Source organism: Acinonyx jubatus, chromosome B4 (genome assembly GCF_027475565.1).
Source record: "Acinonyx jubatus isolate Ajub_Pintada_27869175 chromosome B4, VMU_Ajub_asm_v1.0, whole genome shotgun sequence".
NCBI classification, from domain to species: domain Eukaryota; kingdom Metazoa; phylum Chordata; class Mammalia; order Carnivora; family Felidae; genus Acinonyx; species Acinonyx jubatus.
In genome coordinates, this window is record NC_069387.1 from 77,677,767 (window position 1) to 77,695,903 (window position 18,137).

At 52.4% G+C, this 18,137-nt stretch overlaps 1 protein-coding gene across 1 annotated transcript; it reads right to left on the minus strand.

Annotated features, from left to right (window-relative positions):
• Nucleotides 1-4,318: 4,318 nt before the first annotated feature.
• KRT8 (keratin 8) lies at nt 4,319-11,943 on the minus strand. Its single transcript, XM_027036241.2, has 9 exons — nt 11,501-11,943; nt 8,579-8,787; nt 7,903-7,963; nt 7,360-7,455; nt 6,577-6,741; nt 6,173-6,298; nt 5,250-5,470; nt 5,053-5,111; nt 4,319-4,743 (listed from the first exon to the last, which is right to left on the minus strand). Exons 1-9 carry the CDS (start codon nt 11,840-11,842, stop codon nt 4,553-4,555), a joined length of 1,470 nt encoding a protein of 489 aa, XP_026892042.1. The 5' UTR covers nt 11,843-11,943; the 3' UTR covers nt 4,319-4,552.
• Between the last annotated feature and the right edge of the window lie 6,194 nt (nt 11,944-18,137).

Sequence of the window (18,137 nt, forward strand, 5' to 3'; positions counted from 1 at the left end):
AGAGTAACCAAGTCTGATCTGTACTTTTATTTTTCATTTGTACTTTTTTTTTAATTTTTTTAACGTTTATTTATTTTTGAGAGAAAGAGAGAGACAGAACACTAGAGGGGAAGGGCAGAGAGAGAGAGAGACAGAATCAGAAGGAAGCTTTAGGCTCTGAGCTGTCAGCACAGAACCCAATGTGGGACTCAAACTCACGAGCCATAAGATCACGACCTGAGCTGAAGTCAGATGCTCAATTGACTGAGCCACCCAGGTGCCCCTCATTTGTACTTTTAAAAGTGCACTCTGGGGGCGCCTGGGTGGCTCAGTGGATTAAGTGTCCAACTTCGGCTCAGGTCTTGATCTCGCAGTTCATGGGTTCGAGTCCCGCACTGTCCCGCTCTGTGCTGGCAGCCCGGGGTCTGAAGCCTGCTTTGGATTCTGTGTCTCCCCCTCTCTCTGCTCCTCCCCTGCTTGTGCTCTCTCTCCAAAATAAATAAATAAACATCAAAAAAGAAAAGAAAAAAAAGCGCACTCTGGCAAGGAGTCCAAGGAAATCTTCTATGATACAAGAAATGTTCTATGTTGTACGTGGGAAGATAAGCAGAAATCCATCAAGCCCTTTCTGCCTTTTATTACATCTATGTTACACTTCAGCAAAAAAGGAACAAAGGCTTTGTTCTCTGATTGGCCAGGCTGACTCCAGCCCTCCTGGGCCCAGAGAAGTACTGTGACTGGCAGGCCCACCAGAACCACAGGCTAGAGCTGGACAGGACAGTTCCTGAAAAGAAGGGGGATACAGTGGGAGTGGCCAGGTAGGCGGAGTCTTTGTTCTGCTACCAGAACAGGAGAAGGGGTGCCGAATAGGCAAAGCAGCTAACACTGACCAGGATATGCAAAGAAGAAGCCTGTGGCTGGCCCACTGGCCAGCGGATCTCCAGCGCCCCCTTTCTTCCTCACGGGGTACTTCTCCCAGCGGCCTCCTCCCTTCCCACCACCTTGCACCCCAGTTCTGTCCGGACCTCCTCCTGAGCCTGCTTTAGATCACCTAAGGTGATCACGGGCCATCTTAGCCCAGATCACCTTCGGAGGGCAGAGCAAACCTTGAAACAACAATGTATGAAGAATGGCCCACAAATGCTTGGAAGATTCATTATTTTATTCCTGGAGGGGTGAGAGTTGAGGAGCAATGTCTGATTTCCCTGGGATAGTCAAACATGGGCCTTCTATACCCATAGATTTTCTAGAAAACTAAAATTCAGTCCTATAAAAACACAAGCTTCTTTTCTAATATCTATGGAAGATTTAAACGTACAGGGGTGCCGAGCTGGCTCAGTCGGTGGGGCATGCGACTCTCGATCTTGAGGTTGTGAGTTCAAGCCCCATGCTGGGTGTAGAGATTACTTAAAAATAAAACCTTAAAAAAATTTTTTTAATGTACATTTACTTTGACTCAGCAACTCCGGGAATTATTCAGATACCCTCATCATGTACAGTATGCCATGTATCCAAGGGCATTAACTGCAACTTTGCTGTCATAGCAGAAGATTGAAAAGACCCACAATTTGAGGATTGGTTAAATAAAATATGAGACTTTATCCTGGAATTAAAATTAAAAACTCAATTAAAAAAATTTTTGTAATATGGGGCACCTGGCTGGCTCGATCAGTAGCGCACGGAACTCTTGATCTCAGAGTCGTGAGTTCAAGCCCCACATTGGGCATAGAGCTTGCTTGCTTACTTACTTACTTCCTGACACTAATACATACATAGCATCCATAGGCGGAATATCATGCAGCTTTGAAAAAGCATAAGACAACAATTTGCATGCTGATATGGAAGAACAGGCACTGGCTGAATGTCAAAGCACGACACACAATACTACATATAGTGTAAAACCCTTTGTGAAAGAAAAGTACACCTGTATATATGTATGTACCTAAGGAATTAATACGTACATAAACTCTAGCTGAGATGAATTACAAGAAACAGGTAATGTTAGTTACCCTCTGGGTGAGAAACCGGGTGGCTGGTGAGGAAGGAGGCCGTTTGTACTTAGAATTGTGTATGGGGGACCTTTAGATCTACTCAAAAACAAAAACGAGCTTAAATTTTTTCAGCTGCGTGTGACATGCGTACATATGATAAAAATCGAGTATCTTCAAAAAAGCGCCCGCTGGTCCAAGCATCAGACATCACTTCCATCACTTACAGGGTAACCTTATGCAAAGTCTGTGCATAAAACGGGGGTTTTAATACCCAGGCCCCTCGGAGGGCTGGAATGTGATGGACAAGCTCCGCCCTCAAGTGGGTATTGAAGTAACGTTTCCATCCTTCCTCAGTGTCCTTGTCTAAGCTCTGGTATTTTGTTATCTCCTGAGTGACCTTGATCACATAGTAGGTACACAGCAACTGGGACAGGAAGGAGGGGGAGGGAGGGAAAAGGAATTCTCCCCGAAGCTTTTCTGTCTTTCCCTGAACAAACACCTGGGGTGTAGAAGGAAATTCTAGGAGGCTACTGGTGGGACCCTTGGCTGCCCCCTGCATGCCCACTGTCCCGGGGGGCAGGGCCTAATAAGAAAGGTGGCTAGCTTCAAGGATTGAGGGGGGGGCACAATAGAAAATATTGACTCGGGGCCTCAGTGGGCAAGAGGTCCCTTTCACTTCGTGGTGGGCTTGCTCTGGGCTCTAACACTACCCTGCCACCTCCTGGGACCTGGTGAGTCAGTCACACGTGAGCAGAAGGCTGGTTAGCGTTGTATATATACATTTGCAAGTTGCAACAAAAATGAATTTACTTCAAGCTGCTGCCACAATAATTAGAGAGATGATGCTGTTCTAAATTTTTTGGTTACGTTTCTTTATTTTTGAGAGGGAGAAAGAGAGCACGAGCGGGCGAGGGGCAGAGAGAGAGGGAGACACAGAATCCGAGGCTCCAGGCTCTGAGCTGTCAGCACAGAGCCCGGCGCAGAGCTCGAACTCACGAACCATGAGGTTATGACCTGAGCCCAAGTCACTCAACAGACTGAGCCACCCAGGCACCCCAGTGCTGTTCTAAATAATGGTGCTTAGTTTTATCATTGAAGAGGGAAGTCCTTTATTGCAACAGAGTCCAGAACCCTGGCCCCGGGAGGGGGTGGGGCAGTAGAATGAGGGGAATCAGTCTGGAAGCAGCTTCACTGAGGTGGGTGGCTAGGGAGGTAGCAAGATAGAGTCCAGAGGCTGGGAAACCAAGGGTCTGGGGACAGAAGCTTGGAGACCCACAAGCAGGACCAGAACTTGAACTTCCAGTGCCAACTGTCCACACTTCTGTTATTGTCTTGTTTATTCTCCCTTGGTGTTTCGGAAAGTAAATAAGGGCCTGTCCACACTTAGTCTAGGGGGCCAACATATCAGCCTAGAACTCCCTGGTCGTGGCAGTGAAACCACAGGCCAGGGATGCGCTGCCCCACCTCGCTGTGTCCTAAACCTCTGGTCCTGCCCTAGACCTTGGAGGCTGCATTTCAGCAAAAACAGGCAAACCCCTTTACACATTCCACAGAATATATCCACACCCATATACACACAGCACACCCTCCACATGCAAACACAGAACGCACATGCCCTTCGCATACTCAGCTGTGTCTATAATATAAAAAGTGCATTTAAAAGGGTGGAAAGCGGGGGGGGGGGGGGGGCAAAGACCACTGTAGGGTGGGTGCAACCGTGAATGGAACAGGAAGAGCCCACTTATCAATGCCAAGTCCTATACGATATTGGCTTCTAGAAATTGCAGGTGTGACACACACCCAGTTACTAGAAATGGACTCTGGGCTTCTGAAGGGATGGGAAAACCAGGACTCCTTGGTCCTCAGCTGCAAAGGAATCACGATGGTAAAAAGACATCTGTGGCCACCGAGAAAATGCCATGTGCCTGGCTGAGGAGGAAGAGGAGAGGCTTGGGAACTGAACTGGGTTCGAATGCCAGACCCCCCTCTTTCTAGCTGGGCCAGTTACTTGGCCCTATGTGCAAGCGGTCCTGTGATGCTATAGAAAGGAAACTGAACTCTCTCCTGATAATACCACCCAAAACCTGCTCTGCTGGCCTCGAAGGCTTTGTTGCACAGATAAAATGAAATGGGTATTTAAGAGCACGTTAATGGGCAAGGCGTCATCTGGCTTTCAGCAAAGAAGTCTCTCTGGGAACAGCCTAGAGAAGGCCAGACTTTCCTCCCCGGTGCCCCCTACTTTCCAGGACCCCCTCCCCCCAGCTTCTGAGTCCCAAGAGAGGCCTCCCGACCACCTCTCCCCCACCTCACCCCACCCCACCCCTTAACACGGGCTGCACACAGCCAAGTGGGATTGGCAGAGCCATCTGAGGCTTTATTTGGGAAAAGACTCTTGAATTGGCTTTTAGCTGGGGGCAAGAGGGGGTACCCAGGGCAGTGGACTCCCCCTAAGGGTAGGCCGAGGACTGGGGCGAGGCTTAGGTGGGCCTCCCATTCCCGATGCTCCCCTGCACAGCTCCTTCCCCCACAGGCTCTATGGCAGCCACTGGAGCGGGGAGGCTGGGAGAGACCACAGTGGTTGTTCACTTGGACAGGACGTCAGACGACTCGGACACCAGCTTCCCATCACGGGTCTCGATCTTCTTCACCACCACAGCCTTGGAGGAGCTGACACGGCTGGAGGAAGCAGAGCTTCCACCAGAGCCGAAGCCAGACTGCATGGCATAGCTGAGGCCAGGGCTCATGAGGCCCCCGTAGGCTGAGACCAGCCCACCTGGTCAGGGATAGAAGCAGTCACATGAGCGCACAAGGCCACGTACACATCAGGCTCCATGTCCCCTGTTCCCTGTCACTCCCTACATAGTCCGCAGGCGGGGGAAATCACCCTGCTTCATTATTTTAAGATTACTGGGGGGAAACCAGGAGCAGAGTAGGACAGAGCTTTGAATTAGTTATGTGACCTTGGACAAGACATCTGACTGCACCCCAAGTTTCCTCACCTGTACAAGAGGGAGACATATAGGAGCTGGCTGAAAAGGCCCCACCCTCCTGCCCTGCAGCACCCCTGGGCCAGGACACTCACCTGAGTAGCCGGTGGAGGTCTTAGTGTGGATACTCATGTTCTGCATCCCAGACTCCAGCCTGGACCCAGAGGACACACGGGACATCAGACCCAACTCCTGACCCTTGTTCCAGGACCATGGGACTCAATTCCCACCCCTCCCCATGCCAGGTCCCAGGGCTGGGGCGCCAGGGCCGCTCAGAGACCCCAACACCCACCTGCTCTCCTCGCCCTCCAGCAGCTTGCGGTAGGTGGCGATCTCGATGTCCAGAGCCAGCTTGACGTTCATGAGCTCCTGGTACTCCCGCAGCTGCCGGGCCATGTCCTGCTTGGCCCGCTGCAGGGCGGCCTCCAGCTCCGCCACCTTAGCATTGGCGTCCTTCACGGCCAGCTCCCCACGCTGCTCGGCATCAGCTACGGCGGCCTCCAGGGAAGCCCTCTGTGGGGGCAGGGAGAAGGTAAGCAGGTCAGGGCAGAGCCTGGTTATCTCCTCCCCCTGCACCCACCTTCCCTTTCCCTTTTTTAGGGACCAGAGCCTCTCCCTGACCTAGATTAACCAACTCCACCTAGCACCAAGAAAATGCTACCAGTGAGTGAGCTTCAGGAACCCAAATAGAGTGGGGCGGGGCAGTGGCTGGCGGTGGTGGAGCATGTGACTCTTGATCCCAGGGTCATGAGTTCAAGCCCCACGTTGGGTATAGAGTTTACTTATAATAAATAAATTAAAAAAAAAAAAAAAAGGAACCAGAATAGGGAAATCCAAACAGTTCCCAGACTCTTCCTTGAACAAACTTCTCACCTGGGACGCCATGAAGCATCATCCCCGCCCTAACTGGGCCAGCTCTCTGCTTTCCAGACTGTGTTAAAAGCAGCAGAGCCTGACCTTACCCTGATTTACAAGACAATAAAATAAAGCAGGCTTGGGAGAACCCATTCTGGACCCCAACCTGTCTGTCGCACCCCCTCTGGCCCCTGTGACGGCCCCAGGAACCTCTTCCGCGCCCGTCAGCCTCCCAGGAGCAGCCTGAGAACCTGGAAGTCGGTCTAGGATTCTTTCCCAGGCCCCTCACTCCCTGCTGCATTGCTCGCTGTCACCCACACATGTCCAGGGATCCTCTCCCACCGCCAGCCCAGCCCATACCTGGTTTTTGAGGCCCTCAATCTCAGCCTGGAGTCGGTTAATGTTCCGGTTCATCTCGGAAATCTCCGTCTTCGTGCGACGGAGGTCATCCCCATGCTTCCCAGCCAATGTCTGCAGCTCCTCGTACTGCAGGTATGAGGCAGGAGTGAGGCAAGTGCCCTGCTCATCTCACCTCACCCCTGCCCCACCCCCACCCCCACCCCCCTCCCACACACACACGCACACACCACTGCCGGCCTTCTTCCAGACCTCCAGGCACACGGATATCCCTGTCTCCACAGTACCCACTCAGCAGGCCCAGCTCACAGCAGGCAAGGTCGACTTTGAAATCCTGCTCCCTCCTTAAGTACTAGGGCACAGAACCAGCCAGAGGGGAGGGCCAACCTAGTGACCCCATTCTTCACCTTGATCTGGTACATGGTCTCAGCCTCAGCCCGGCTGCGGTTGGCAATTTCCTCGTACTGGGCCTTGACTTCGGCAATGATGCCATCCAGATCCAGGGAGCGGCTGTTGTCCATGGACAGCACCACAGATGTGTCCGAGATCTGGGACTGCAGCTCACGGATCTCCTGTAGGGGGCAGGTGGGGTGGGGGGGTAAGGCCCTGTCCCTGCACCCAAGAAGTCCCCTCTGGCAGAAGGAACTTTAGGGACAAAACAGGGAGGCCAGCAACAGAGGAGAGAAGCAGGTGGAGTTAGAGCTGGGGAGAGGGCCACGTTCCTGAAGAAGGAAGACATGTCAAAGACCTAAAACCTGGGGGGAAGTACAGGTGAAAGAAGATAAGGATAATAAGGCAACCTGGCTTCAGGTGTGTAACCTGAGCAGCAGCGCCCTTCCACACTCAGCTACCAGTAGTAAGCCCCTGAAGAGCTTTCTAGAAGGCCCAAAGATTCAGAACAAAGGCTCTGGGGACAGAGCAGGTTCAAGTTGTAGCTGGGTCACCACTCTGTATGAAGACCTTGGACAAGATACTTCATTCCGGAGCCTGTTTTCTCACCTATGAAATGGGGTAATAAAGCCTCCCTCACCCTCATGCAGGGGGTGCAAAACATATAGAACCATCATGCTGGGTTATGTCAATAATTGTAATCATTCAGTTGGTGATACTCTGTCTGCTGATGCACTGGGGGCTGGGAGGAGCCTCTGACAGGGCAGGGGACCCTCAGTCCTCAGCCCCCAAGAACATACCTCTTCATACAGCTGCCTTAAGAAGTTGATCTCGTCGGTCAGCCCTTCCAAGCGGGACTCCAGCTCTACCTTGTTCATGTAAGCTTCGTCCACATCCTGGGGGGTAAGGGAGGGGCAGCCTGAGCTGAGTGTCCACACACAACCCCAACCAGGGACACCCAATGGCCCAGACACAGAACCTCTAACCAACTGACTTTTCCACCTCACTCCATGGCCTGATTCTCCAGCCTCAGCCCCATCACACCTGTATCCCCAGCCCAAACACGTTTACCTCAGTTTCTGCAGCCCTCCTCCTCCACTAAGAGGCCCTTCCATGGCCAGACCTCCATTTTCTTAACCACGTCCTAACATCAATGTTCAGAGTTCTGTCCAAATGTACCTAAGTATCCCTCAGTCCTTGTCTATCTTTCTATGCTGTATACCTGGGAGGCACCCAAATGCCCCATTACTTGGACACATTTAGGGACAGAACCCGGAAAACCTCCTAATCCAAGTCTCTAAGCCCCGCGTCCCATGTCTGGTCGGGGAGGAGTGTTCCCTCACCTTCTTGATGAGGACAAATTCATTCTCCATGTCTGCACGTTCTTTGATCTCCTCCTCGTATCTGGTGAGGAACAGAATTAGAATCAGAGGGTGCAGGCAAAGGTGAGGTTATCCTGAGTATTTGGGGAGGCAATATCTAGGAAACTCAGTTCATGAAGGACACGAGGGCTGGTCTGGTGCTTCGCCCCAACCAGTCAACTCTTTCCCCACCCCTACCCCAGGGCTATCATCAGCCAGTGGGGAGGCCTGTGGCAGGAAACCCCTCTCTGAATCCACGTGTGCACATTGGATTAGGCATATGAAGAGGGTTAGCAGCGGGGATTGACAGGAGACCTCAGACAGAACTTTCTGGAGTGTACTGGAAATCAAGGGTAAGGAAAAAATGAGGCCAGGGCTGCAGGTACGTACCAGAGGCCTCTCCCATCTGATGCTTACAACGTAAATATTAACATATACCTTGTTGTCCAAATCTGGACAGTTCTGAGATCGAAAGGGAGTGGGTGCTGTTAACAATTATGCCTGGACAATGGGCATAAACCTAGACTGTTCTGGAAAGCCTGGGCCTCTGGTCACCCTAATTACATAGGACTGCACTGCCCAACAAGCAGAGGGCCCTGGGGTCTTAGGCAGGGCAGGAGGACTTCAGTCGGTAGGGGGCAGTGGGAGGGCAGCTCACTTATTCTTGAAGTCCTCCACCAGGCCCTGCATGTTGCCAAGCTCCACCTCTAGCTTCAGCTTCTCCTGGCCCAAGGTGTCCAGCTGCCGTCGGAGGTTGTTGATGTAACTCTCGAACATGCTGTCCATGTTGCTGCGAGCGGTTTTCTGCTGCTGCAGGAGGTTCCACTTGGTCTCCAGAATCTTGTTCTGCTGCTCCAGGTGCCGCACCTGCATGAGGGAAGGAGGGAGCAAGAAGGTCCACATCAGGCCATCAGGTGCAGTGTGGGGGGAAGCAAGCGCTGTCCTTTCCTCTAACCCACTTCCCGGGCAGTGGGGTCTCCAGAACCCAGAGAGCTGGTTAGCTGTTCTGGGAGAATCACCAATGGCCTGAAAGAGACAGCACGGCGGTGAGTGGACCAGGTAGGGGGCCATGTGCCTCTAGTGCGGGGGTGGGGACAAGTGGGGATGATAGGCAAGTGCATAGACGGAAGGGATCAGCTAGGGGAGTTACGCTGAAACGATACTCGTAGAACGAATAGGTCTTCTTTACTTAGACTGTGTATTACAAATCAGCAAGGATAGCCAAGTTTCGATTAATACTTTATGTAAGGTTGAAAAGGAAATTCAAGGGCTCATATCAAATATTACTGTCATCATCATTATTATTGGGAGTGGCTCTGAGGGACTCCTAGAGATTAGAGAGAAACTTGAGCTCTTCGGCCTGGAGAACACTGACCAGAAGACCCAGGTTTTAGCCAAATGCTGCTACCAACCTGTGCCGAGCAACATTCAGTTGCTTACTCTCTCTGAGCCTGGGTCTCCCCAACCCTGCGGTAGCCTAGAGAAGCCCAGGCAGGCCCTTTCAGGAGCCTATCTCTGTGCAGATGTCACTGGGCGTTGGGAAAGGGGCAAGAGACCAGGCAGATCTATGTGCAAACCAAACACCCCCGTCTCCACCACACTCCCTTTGTGATTCTCCAGCATCACGGAGGTCTTCCCACTAACCCCCACCCCCGAATCCACAGCCCTCTCCTCCTGCCCCAAACACAAAGTTTCTGGGTTCCTTGGGCTCAAGGGATCCAGATTTCAGGAAGAAACTAGGGCATATCAAAACGGATTTTTTTTTATAAGATTTTATTTTTTAAGTAGTCTCTACACCCAACATGGGGCTTGAACTCACAACTCCGAGATCATGAGTCACATACTCCACTGACTGAGCCAGCCAAGCTCCCCAGAAAGGAAATTTTTAAAAGAAAGAATAACAGACTGGTTCCAAAAACAAGAATGTGTTTTTCTTAACCCCAAGTCGTCACTTTTTCTGTTCTTTAACTTGAGGGAACTTAAAAGAGAAGGTGGATTTAAGGGTCTGGTCTAGAGCCAACAAATTCTTCTCTAGAAATCCTTTCTTCCCCATGTCATTCGGCCCCCAAATTATAAAGAGTACATGATTTTAACCTTTAGCCTTACTGGACTGCTTACTATGGGCCAAGCACTGCTAAGCTCTTTACATACATCATATGCTTGAATCGGCAACACCTCTTTGATTTAGGGATTATCAAGCCCATTTTATAGATGAGATCAGATTCGGCAAAGTAGCCCCATCAAAGGGAAGGGCAGAGTACTGTGATCCAGGAACTCAGACTCAGAGCCCGTGCCTAACTACTCACTTGCGAGGACCCCAAAGCTAACAAAACCCCGTCAAGGAGTGAAGTCAAGGGTGCTTTGGGCCAAGGGGGCAGCAAGCCGGCCACAAACAGGGGAGTGCCAATTCCCTGGGGGACTCCAATTCCTAAGGGCGTCACTCTGCCCCAGGATTTGCCTCCTTCCCTTCCCACAATGCCTCCAGGAGCCACTCAGCAGGGAGTGGCCCAATCCTCCAGCGCGCTGGGCACTCCCCCCCACCCCCACCCCCACCGGGGCCCCTGGGGCAGCAAACATCCAGGCTGCAAAACCCGGCCAGGTGCCTGCCGTCGGGAAAGTGGAGCCAGGTTGGGGCGGAGCCGGGGTAGGGAAGAGTGAAAGGGGCCAAGGGCCGAGTGGGGAGAGGGGCGTTGGCAGACAGACACCTTATTTGAAGCCATAAACTATGGGGTTGAACAGGACACGAAACCTGGGCGAGGTATCCAACGCCCGCAGACTTTGAATCCTGGATGGAGCTTTCCCGAAGCCAGGCCCTGGCGTCCCCTCACCCCGACCCCACCCCCCAGAAACTAAGAGCTCCCCAAGTAGGGGAGTGCTCCCCCACGATGGAAGGCCTCAGCCCCTCACCCCACGGGGCGGGGCGGGGGGGAGACGGGGGGGGGGGGGGGGGACCGAGGCTCTGCCCCGCCCGACCCCGCCCACCCCGCGGGTTCCCAGGGCAGGGGCCGGGTGATGACTCATGTCGGTGCCCCCACACCCGGGCCCTGGGACGACAAAGGCCTCAATCAATATTTGCCTGGTTGAGTCAAGGCACCCGTTTCCTTCTTCCAGAATCCCATCGAACCCTATTTAAATTTAAAAAAAAAAAAAACAAAAACAGAGGGGCACCTTTGGGGAGCCCTAGGGGCAGGGCTAGGGAGAGGGTGAACCTGGACGAGGGGCCTCCCGTCCCACCCCACAACTGAACAGCTAAGGCTCTTCCAGGCCTAAAGCTTCATAGCCCGGTCAGCACTCGGGTAGGGGTGAGATGCGTGAAGGGAGGAAGCCTCAAGGTTGAGAGTCAGAAGCGGCCCGGACCCTCTCCCCACAGCTGCCCCAGCCCAAACCAAAACGCACGGGAGGACTGAGTCATCGCTGGAAGGGAGAGTGTTGCAGGGTGGGTGGCGCCCAACAGGTCGCCAGTGGAGAGCTGGAGATGTACCCACAGACTGGGTGACCAAGAGACCGGTCGGGACCCCTGGCAAGCCCCAGGCACTGCCAGCCACGCGGGGGGGGGGAATGGGGGGGGGGCAGTCCTCACCTTGTCGATGAAGGAGGCAAACCTGTTGTTGAGGGTCTTGATCTGCTCCTTCTCCTGGGTGCGAACGGCCTGGATGTTGGGGTCCACCTCCAACTTAAGGGGGCTCAGCAGGCTCTGGTTCACTGAGACAGCCGTGATGGCCCCCATACCGCCGGGCCTGCCATAGCCCCCAACCACACTCATGCTGCTGCCCAGGCCACCCCGGAAGCTGCTGCCGCTGCCCACCCGGGACAGGGCAGAGCTGATGCGGGAGCCAGGCGCGCTAGTGAAGGAGAGGCTGCTGAAACCCCGGGGGCCGGAGGAGGACACCTTGTAGGACTTCTGGGTCACCCTGATGGACATGGTGGAGGCCGGTGTGGAGGCTGGAGTGGAGGCGAGTAGGCTGAACCTGCCTGAGGTTCGAGAAGAAGCCGAGAAGCTGCTTCTATGGTGGGAAGAGCTCCCCAGGGTTGGCCCTTTATAACAGAGAGCACAGCCCAAGGGGAGGGGGATCAGCCTGGTACCTGAGTGGCTAGGCCCTGAGGGGGCTGGGCCTAACCCGACACCTGCCACCTACAGGCCGGACTCAGGTGGGGGCAGCAGAGAGCTGCTCCTACCCAGGAGCCCACTCTAGCACTGCCCCAAAAGCTCAGAAAAGAAGGATTCCGGAAGTGTAAAACTGGGGAGACCGGTTGCCTTGCAGGGGCCCCACATAACAAAGAGACTTGCTTGGGGTCACCGAGCCGCTGCAGTCCTACTCTGGGCGTCATCTCCTTCCCTCCTTGGAGAAATAAATGCAAGGACTCAGAAGCATAGCAGGAAAGGGATCTCTGAACCCCCAACACCCCAAAGACACCACCTCATGTTGTCTCCATGTTGAGTGATTATGAAACTCTGCCCAGGCTGGAGGACAGGCCCTCTAGGTTCCAAATCCTTGAACCTGAGGCCAACCAACTGTCTGGTATCTCCTTGGTTGCTTTTTTTTTTAATTTTTTTAACATTTATTCATTTTTGAGAGACAGAGCATGAGCGGGGGAGGGGCAGGAGAGAGGGAGACAGAATACAAAGCAGGCTCCAGGATCTGAGCTGTCAGCACAGAGCCCAACGGTGAGGCTCGAACCCACGAGCCCTGAGATCATGACCTGAGCTGAAGTTGGATGGACGCTTAACTGACTGAGCCACCCAGGCTCCCCTTCTCCTCAGTTACTTTTTTTTTATAGTGCCCAAAGGGGCTAGGTAAATAATTTTGGCATAAATGCACATACACACACACACACACACACATACACACTGGTTGTCTTCCCTCTGGGTCTCTAGGTGCAAGATAAAGTGAGATCCAACAGAGCACTTTTCCTGCACACGGCCTAGTGCCTTCCTCTCCTCCCAAGATCCCAGGATTCCCCGGGGCCAGGCTGAACACTGTAGGCCTTACTAAAGAGCACAGAGAATGAAAAATTAGGACTAAGGAAAGATAGGGGAGCCCGGGAGAGAGGGAAGCTGCATTATAATTGCTCCTTGGAAGAGTGAGTCATTCCCATAGCGCCCAGGGGGTAATTCACAGGAAGGGAGGCAGGATCCTGAGGCAGGAAGGTGTGGGGTGGGGTGGAGTTGGGGGCACTGATGGTGAGTCAAGCTGTAGCCACCTGGCCCCTCTTTCTCTTCTCAGGCCAGAGGAGATGGAGGAGTCCCTGCACCTGTCTCCCTGAACCCATTATCAGAATGAGTCAGGACAGCAGGTTGGGGCAGAGCACGCACCTGTAGAAGGTTGGAGAATGGGGAGCTGTGCAGGGCACCCCGGGGCCTGGGCGGGCTGGGCGGGGCAGGCTGCAGGTGTAAGGCAAGAGGTTTGGGTCCCTGAGGCAGAGATTCCAGCTGCAATTAAGTGATGACTGGGGCTAGATTTTCGGAAAGTTCCTGCAGGGCATGAGGTGGGGACTGGGTGACATCCAACTTGATGCCAGAAACCTGAGTCCCTTGGAGGAGACGGCTGAGCAGCACACGCCCCCCCCCCCCGCCAGGGAAAGGGGTGACAGTGACTGCCCCCACCTGCCAGGAGGCCAGGTATACAGGACCCTTCCCATCCTTCAGCAGACACGCTCAGACTTCCAGGAGGAGAGACACACAGACCCCTACCCAGAGGGACAGAAAGACCCAGCAGCCCCCTCTTTGGCGACGGAGATAAATCCAAAAAGAAAAACACACAGAAAAGCTCCACTCAGACCAAACGCACACACAGATACACACAGAAGTACACACTCGTAAGTCCCTTCCAGAAAGATGAGTCAGAGACTCCCAGAGGGAACACAAAGACCACATTCCTTTCTCCCCTCCCCTCTTTTCTCCTCCCCACTCTCCCCACCACCTCCTGAGGTGCTGGACCAGCACAGCGAAATCCAGTGAGTACCTGTTTGCACCAGGCCCTCTCCCAGCCCCTTCAAAGAAGATTTGATTTCCAAAAAGTGAATCGAATGCATGCCCCCCTACCCCTGCAACAAACACCCACGCTAGCAAGGCAGAGAGACTTCTCCTTCCAGAGACCAAAGGGAGGGCATGTGGGCCCATGGCCAAAACCAGGGACAGAGAGCTGAGCCGGAAAGAGAGAGGGAGGGGCTGGTCAGACAGGTATGGCAGCCCTGGGGAGGGAGGACACCAGCTCCCCACTTCTTCCCCTCCCCAACAACTGTCATCAGGTTGACCAGGGCAGATTAGGGGCAGAGGTGGCAGGGTGGGTGGGGAGGAGGGGGGATGTTGGGGGGTGGGTGGGGGGGGAAGGATCCTACAGGAAGTCCTGAGCACAAAAGAACTACCCAGAGCCAGTCCTGACATCTCAGCCCCTCTGCCTCCACCCACCTGGCTTTCTGGTTCCTAAAGTGCGTTTTGTTTAAGGTGAGGACAAAGGGGGTTACAAGGAGCCCTGTGGTTTTCAAGCTGTGGGGCGGCGCAGAACTATCCTAGGCTAGAAGTATGTGCATCTCATCTGTCAGCTCCCTGTTGCCCAGGGACCGCAGCCAACCCCTCCCCTGTTGCCCCAAGCCAGCCTCAATGCAAAAGAAGGCCTGAGCTGCCCTCTCCAAGGGCCCCTGCCTGGGATTCTGGGGTTGGAGGCAGAAGGGAAAGGCCCCGGAACTAGGGCCAAGTGGTGAGTGAAGAGAAAACCAGCCTGGGGCAGCCCAGGGCCCAACTTCTTATAAGGCTGTCTCTGGTCACTGCGGTCTGCCCAGCAAAAGGGAAAGCGTTGACTGTGCCCGACCCTGACAACCCAGATGACTCTGCCCCAAACTGCCTTTCCTAGAGAACAGAAGGAGGAAAGAGGAGACAGATGGTATAGCTCAAAGACCCCAGGAGGCCTTGAGTCATGGGCAGCTGTGTCAGGAACGGGGGCGGGTGGGGGGGGGGGGCAGAGGTTGGTGGGCAGGGTAGTCGCTACCCTCACGTCTCTCGAAACCATCAGGAAAGACGGTCTGCACAGAGTTCCTCTCGGTGATCAGGAGAGAAGACACAAGACACCGCATTCATAGCAGCACTATTCGTAAAAGCCGAAAAAGAAACAACCCAAATGCCCACCAACTGATGAATGAATGGATAAGCAAAATGTGATATAGCCGCATGATGGCACATCATTCACATTAAGAAGGAATGAAGTCGTGATATATGTTACAATATGGTAACACTTTCACTGCTAAGTGAAGGAAGCCATCACAGAAGGCCACAAACTGCATAATTCTATTTATGTGAATTCTCCAGAACAGGAAAATCTGTACAGACAGAAAATCGGTTCATGGTTGCTGGACCACCTCCAGCCTGGGTGGGGAGTGGAGGTGATTGCTAAAGAATGAAGGTATTCTTGGGACACTGGGTGACTCAGTCGGTTGAATGTCCAACTTTGGCTCGGGTCATGATCTCACAGTTCCCAGGTTTGTGGGTTTGAGCCCCACATCGGGCTTTGCACTGACGGCGTGGAGCCTGCTTCAGATTCTGTCTTCCTCTCTCTGTGCCCCTCCCCTGCTTACTCTCTCTCTCTCTCTCTCTCTCTCTCTCAAAAACAAATAAACATTAAAGAAAAAAAAAGAACAAAGGTATTATTTTGGGAGAGATGAAAATATTTTAAATTTGATTATGGTTATGGTTGCACAAGCTCATGAAAATGCTAAAAACCATTGAATTGTGTACTTTAAATGGTTGGATTGTACGGTGTGTGAATTAGAGGTCAATAAAGCTGTTACCCAGAAGGGCCACAAAAACATAAATTAGCCACATATATAAAGCAGAGACCTGTGGGCCAGCATAGGGATCAGGGGACAGGAGGGAAGATTTTGTTTAGATGTCAAAGGTCAGCAGGTTCCCTGCCTCTCCATTAGTAACCAGGGCAGTGTTCCCAAAGCACCGAAATCACTCGAAAAGATGGGCAACTTAAAATCTTAATGTTGGCATAAAAATAGCTGAGTTTTAGCTCGTAGGCAGCAAGAACAATTAGTTTAAGTGGGAAGCCACAGATGTCGGGAACACCCATCAGTAAACCAAATCATGAATAATAAAGTGGATTTTATGGTTGATTTTGGCGCTGTGGGCCTCAGGCCTAAATTGTTCAATGTTCACTAAGTGGTGACGCTTTTTCTTCATGATAAGTGGCGGCTCTGATGATTAAAGCCAGAGTGAGAATAGACTGCCTAGAGAGACAGCAAGCTCCTCTCCTGAGAAGTACTGAGACAAAGGCTGGCTTAGCAGCTGCCCACCAGGCTCAGGGAGAATTCCTAGGTCAGGTAAGGGTTAGGACTAGAACTTGCAAATCCTCCACGCTCAGAGCCTTTGATCCATATCCCACCACCATAGAGCTTTACACATAGAGGATTAGACGTCCACGAATGTTCTCTGAACTGAAATTTTGATCCTGATAGGAGATGTGATTAGGAGTCATTAGGGGACGCCTGGGTGTCTCAGTCGGTTGAGCGGCTGACTTTCGCTCAGGTCATGATCTCACGGTTTCGCGGGTTGGGACTTTGGCTCAAGTCATGATCTCGCAGTTCGTGGGTTCGAGCCCGGCATCGGGATTACTGCTTTCAGCGCAGAGCCCGCGTTGGACCCTCTGGCACCCCCCTCCCCCCTCCCCCACTCACACACTCTCTCTCAAAATTAAACCAAACATTAAAAAAGATTTTTTTTTTAGGGACGCCTGGGTGGCTCAGTCGGTTGAGCATCTGACTTCAGCTCAGGTCATGATCTCACAGTTTGTGAGTTCGAGCCCCACGTCGGGTTCCAGGTCAGAGCCTGGAGCCTGCTTCAGATTCTGTGTTTCCCTCTCTCTCTCTCTGCCTCTCCCCTACTCACACTCTGTCTCTCTCTCGAAAATAAGTAAACATTAAAAAAAAATTATTGTTTAAGATTTTTAAAAAATATGTTACTAGAACAAGTATGGGAAGAAGGACGGCAAGATAAGCCTCATCGCAGAGGAAAAAGACACACAACCTCGTGTTCGAGGAGAAAAATTTCCCTTTACACTTCAAGATTCTTCTGACTGGTCTAAGAATGAACCTGACATGAGACAGCTTAACAGGAGAAATCAAATTTAATTATGTGTGAGGAATCCTCATAAACATGAGAGATTCCAGAGACAGTTGGGCAAAATTAGGTGTATATGTCATCCTGAGCTAAGGACAAGGCTATAGGGTCTGGCACTTCAAGGGAAAGGAAAGCAATTCACAGGAAGGTGGAAAAGAGTAAATGTTTGGTAAACAAATGTAGGCTGGGCCATAAGGAAACAATGGGACACAGAGAGGAATTTTAACAGACTTTGCTGAATTTCTCATGTCTACCACCTCTAGTTCATATTGTTCTGTAATCCGTGGTGATAGCTCCCTTCCTGGAACAGAGGTCCTCTATCTAAATCCTTTAGGCAGCTAGGGGGAACATCGAAGTTTCTTTCTGAGTCTTGTGGGCCTTGATTATCCTCAGCTCAAAAGAATCCACATGCCAAAGTGGCCCATCTTGGGACCAATCATCTTGCAGTCCCCCACCCAACAGCCTGGAGATGATGAGGTCTCCCGCCCACCTTAACCTCCTCACACCCTGATCTCCGCGCATATCAAACTGGAAGACGCCATCCATCGGGTGAGCCAGCAAGCCGAGGTGGGAGGGAGCCACTTGGAGTCCTTCCCGTTCACTTAGGTTCCATCTGGAGCCTGCACACCCAAATCATCCAGGCTGCAATCCATCTGGTTTTGTTGAAAGCTTCCTCCATTAATCCAAGGTCGAACACAAGACTTTAGGTCTGGTTGCACCATCCAGACTTCCAGGAACACACTCTTCTCTCCCCAGAGAAAATAGGCCAATGCCCCCAGGACGGCTGGGTGGCTCAGTCGGTTGAGCATCTGACTTCAGATGGGGTCATGATCTCGCGGTCCATGAGTTCGAACTCCGCGTCGGGCTCTCTGCTGACAGCTCAGGGCCTGGAGCCTGCTTCGGATTCTGTGACTCCTTCTCTCTCTGCCCCTCTGCCTCTCACGCTCTGTCCCTCTCTGTCTCTCTCTCAAAAATAAATAAACATTAAAAAAAATTAAAAAAAAAAAAATAGGCCAAAGCCCCAACCCAGATCACTGCAGAATCCCTACTTACAAGGATAAGATGCCTGTTCCTCAAGAAGGGAAACAGAGGGGCTGGTCCC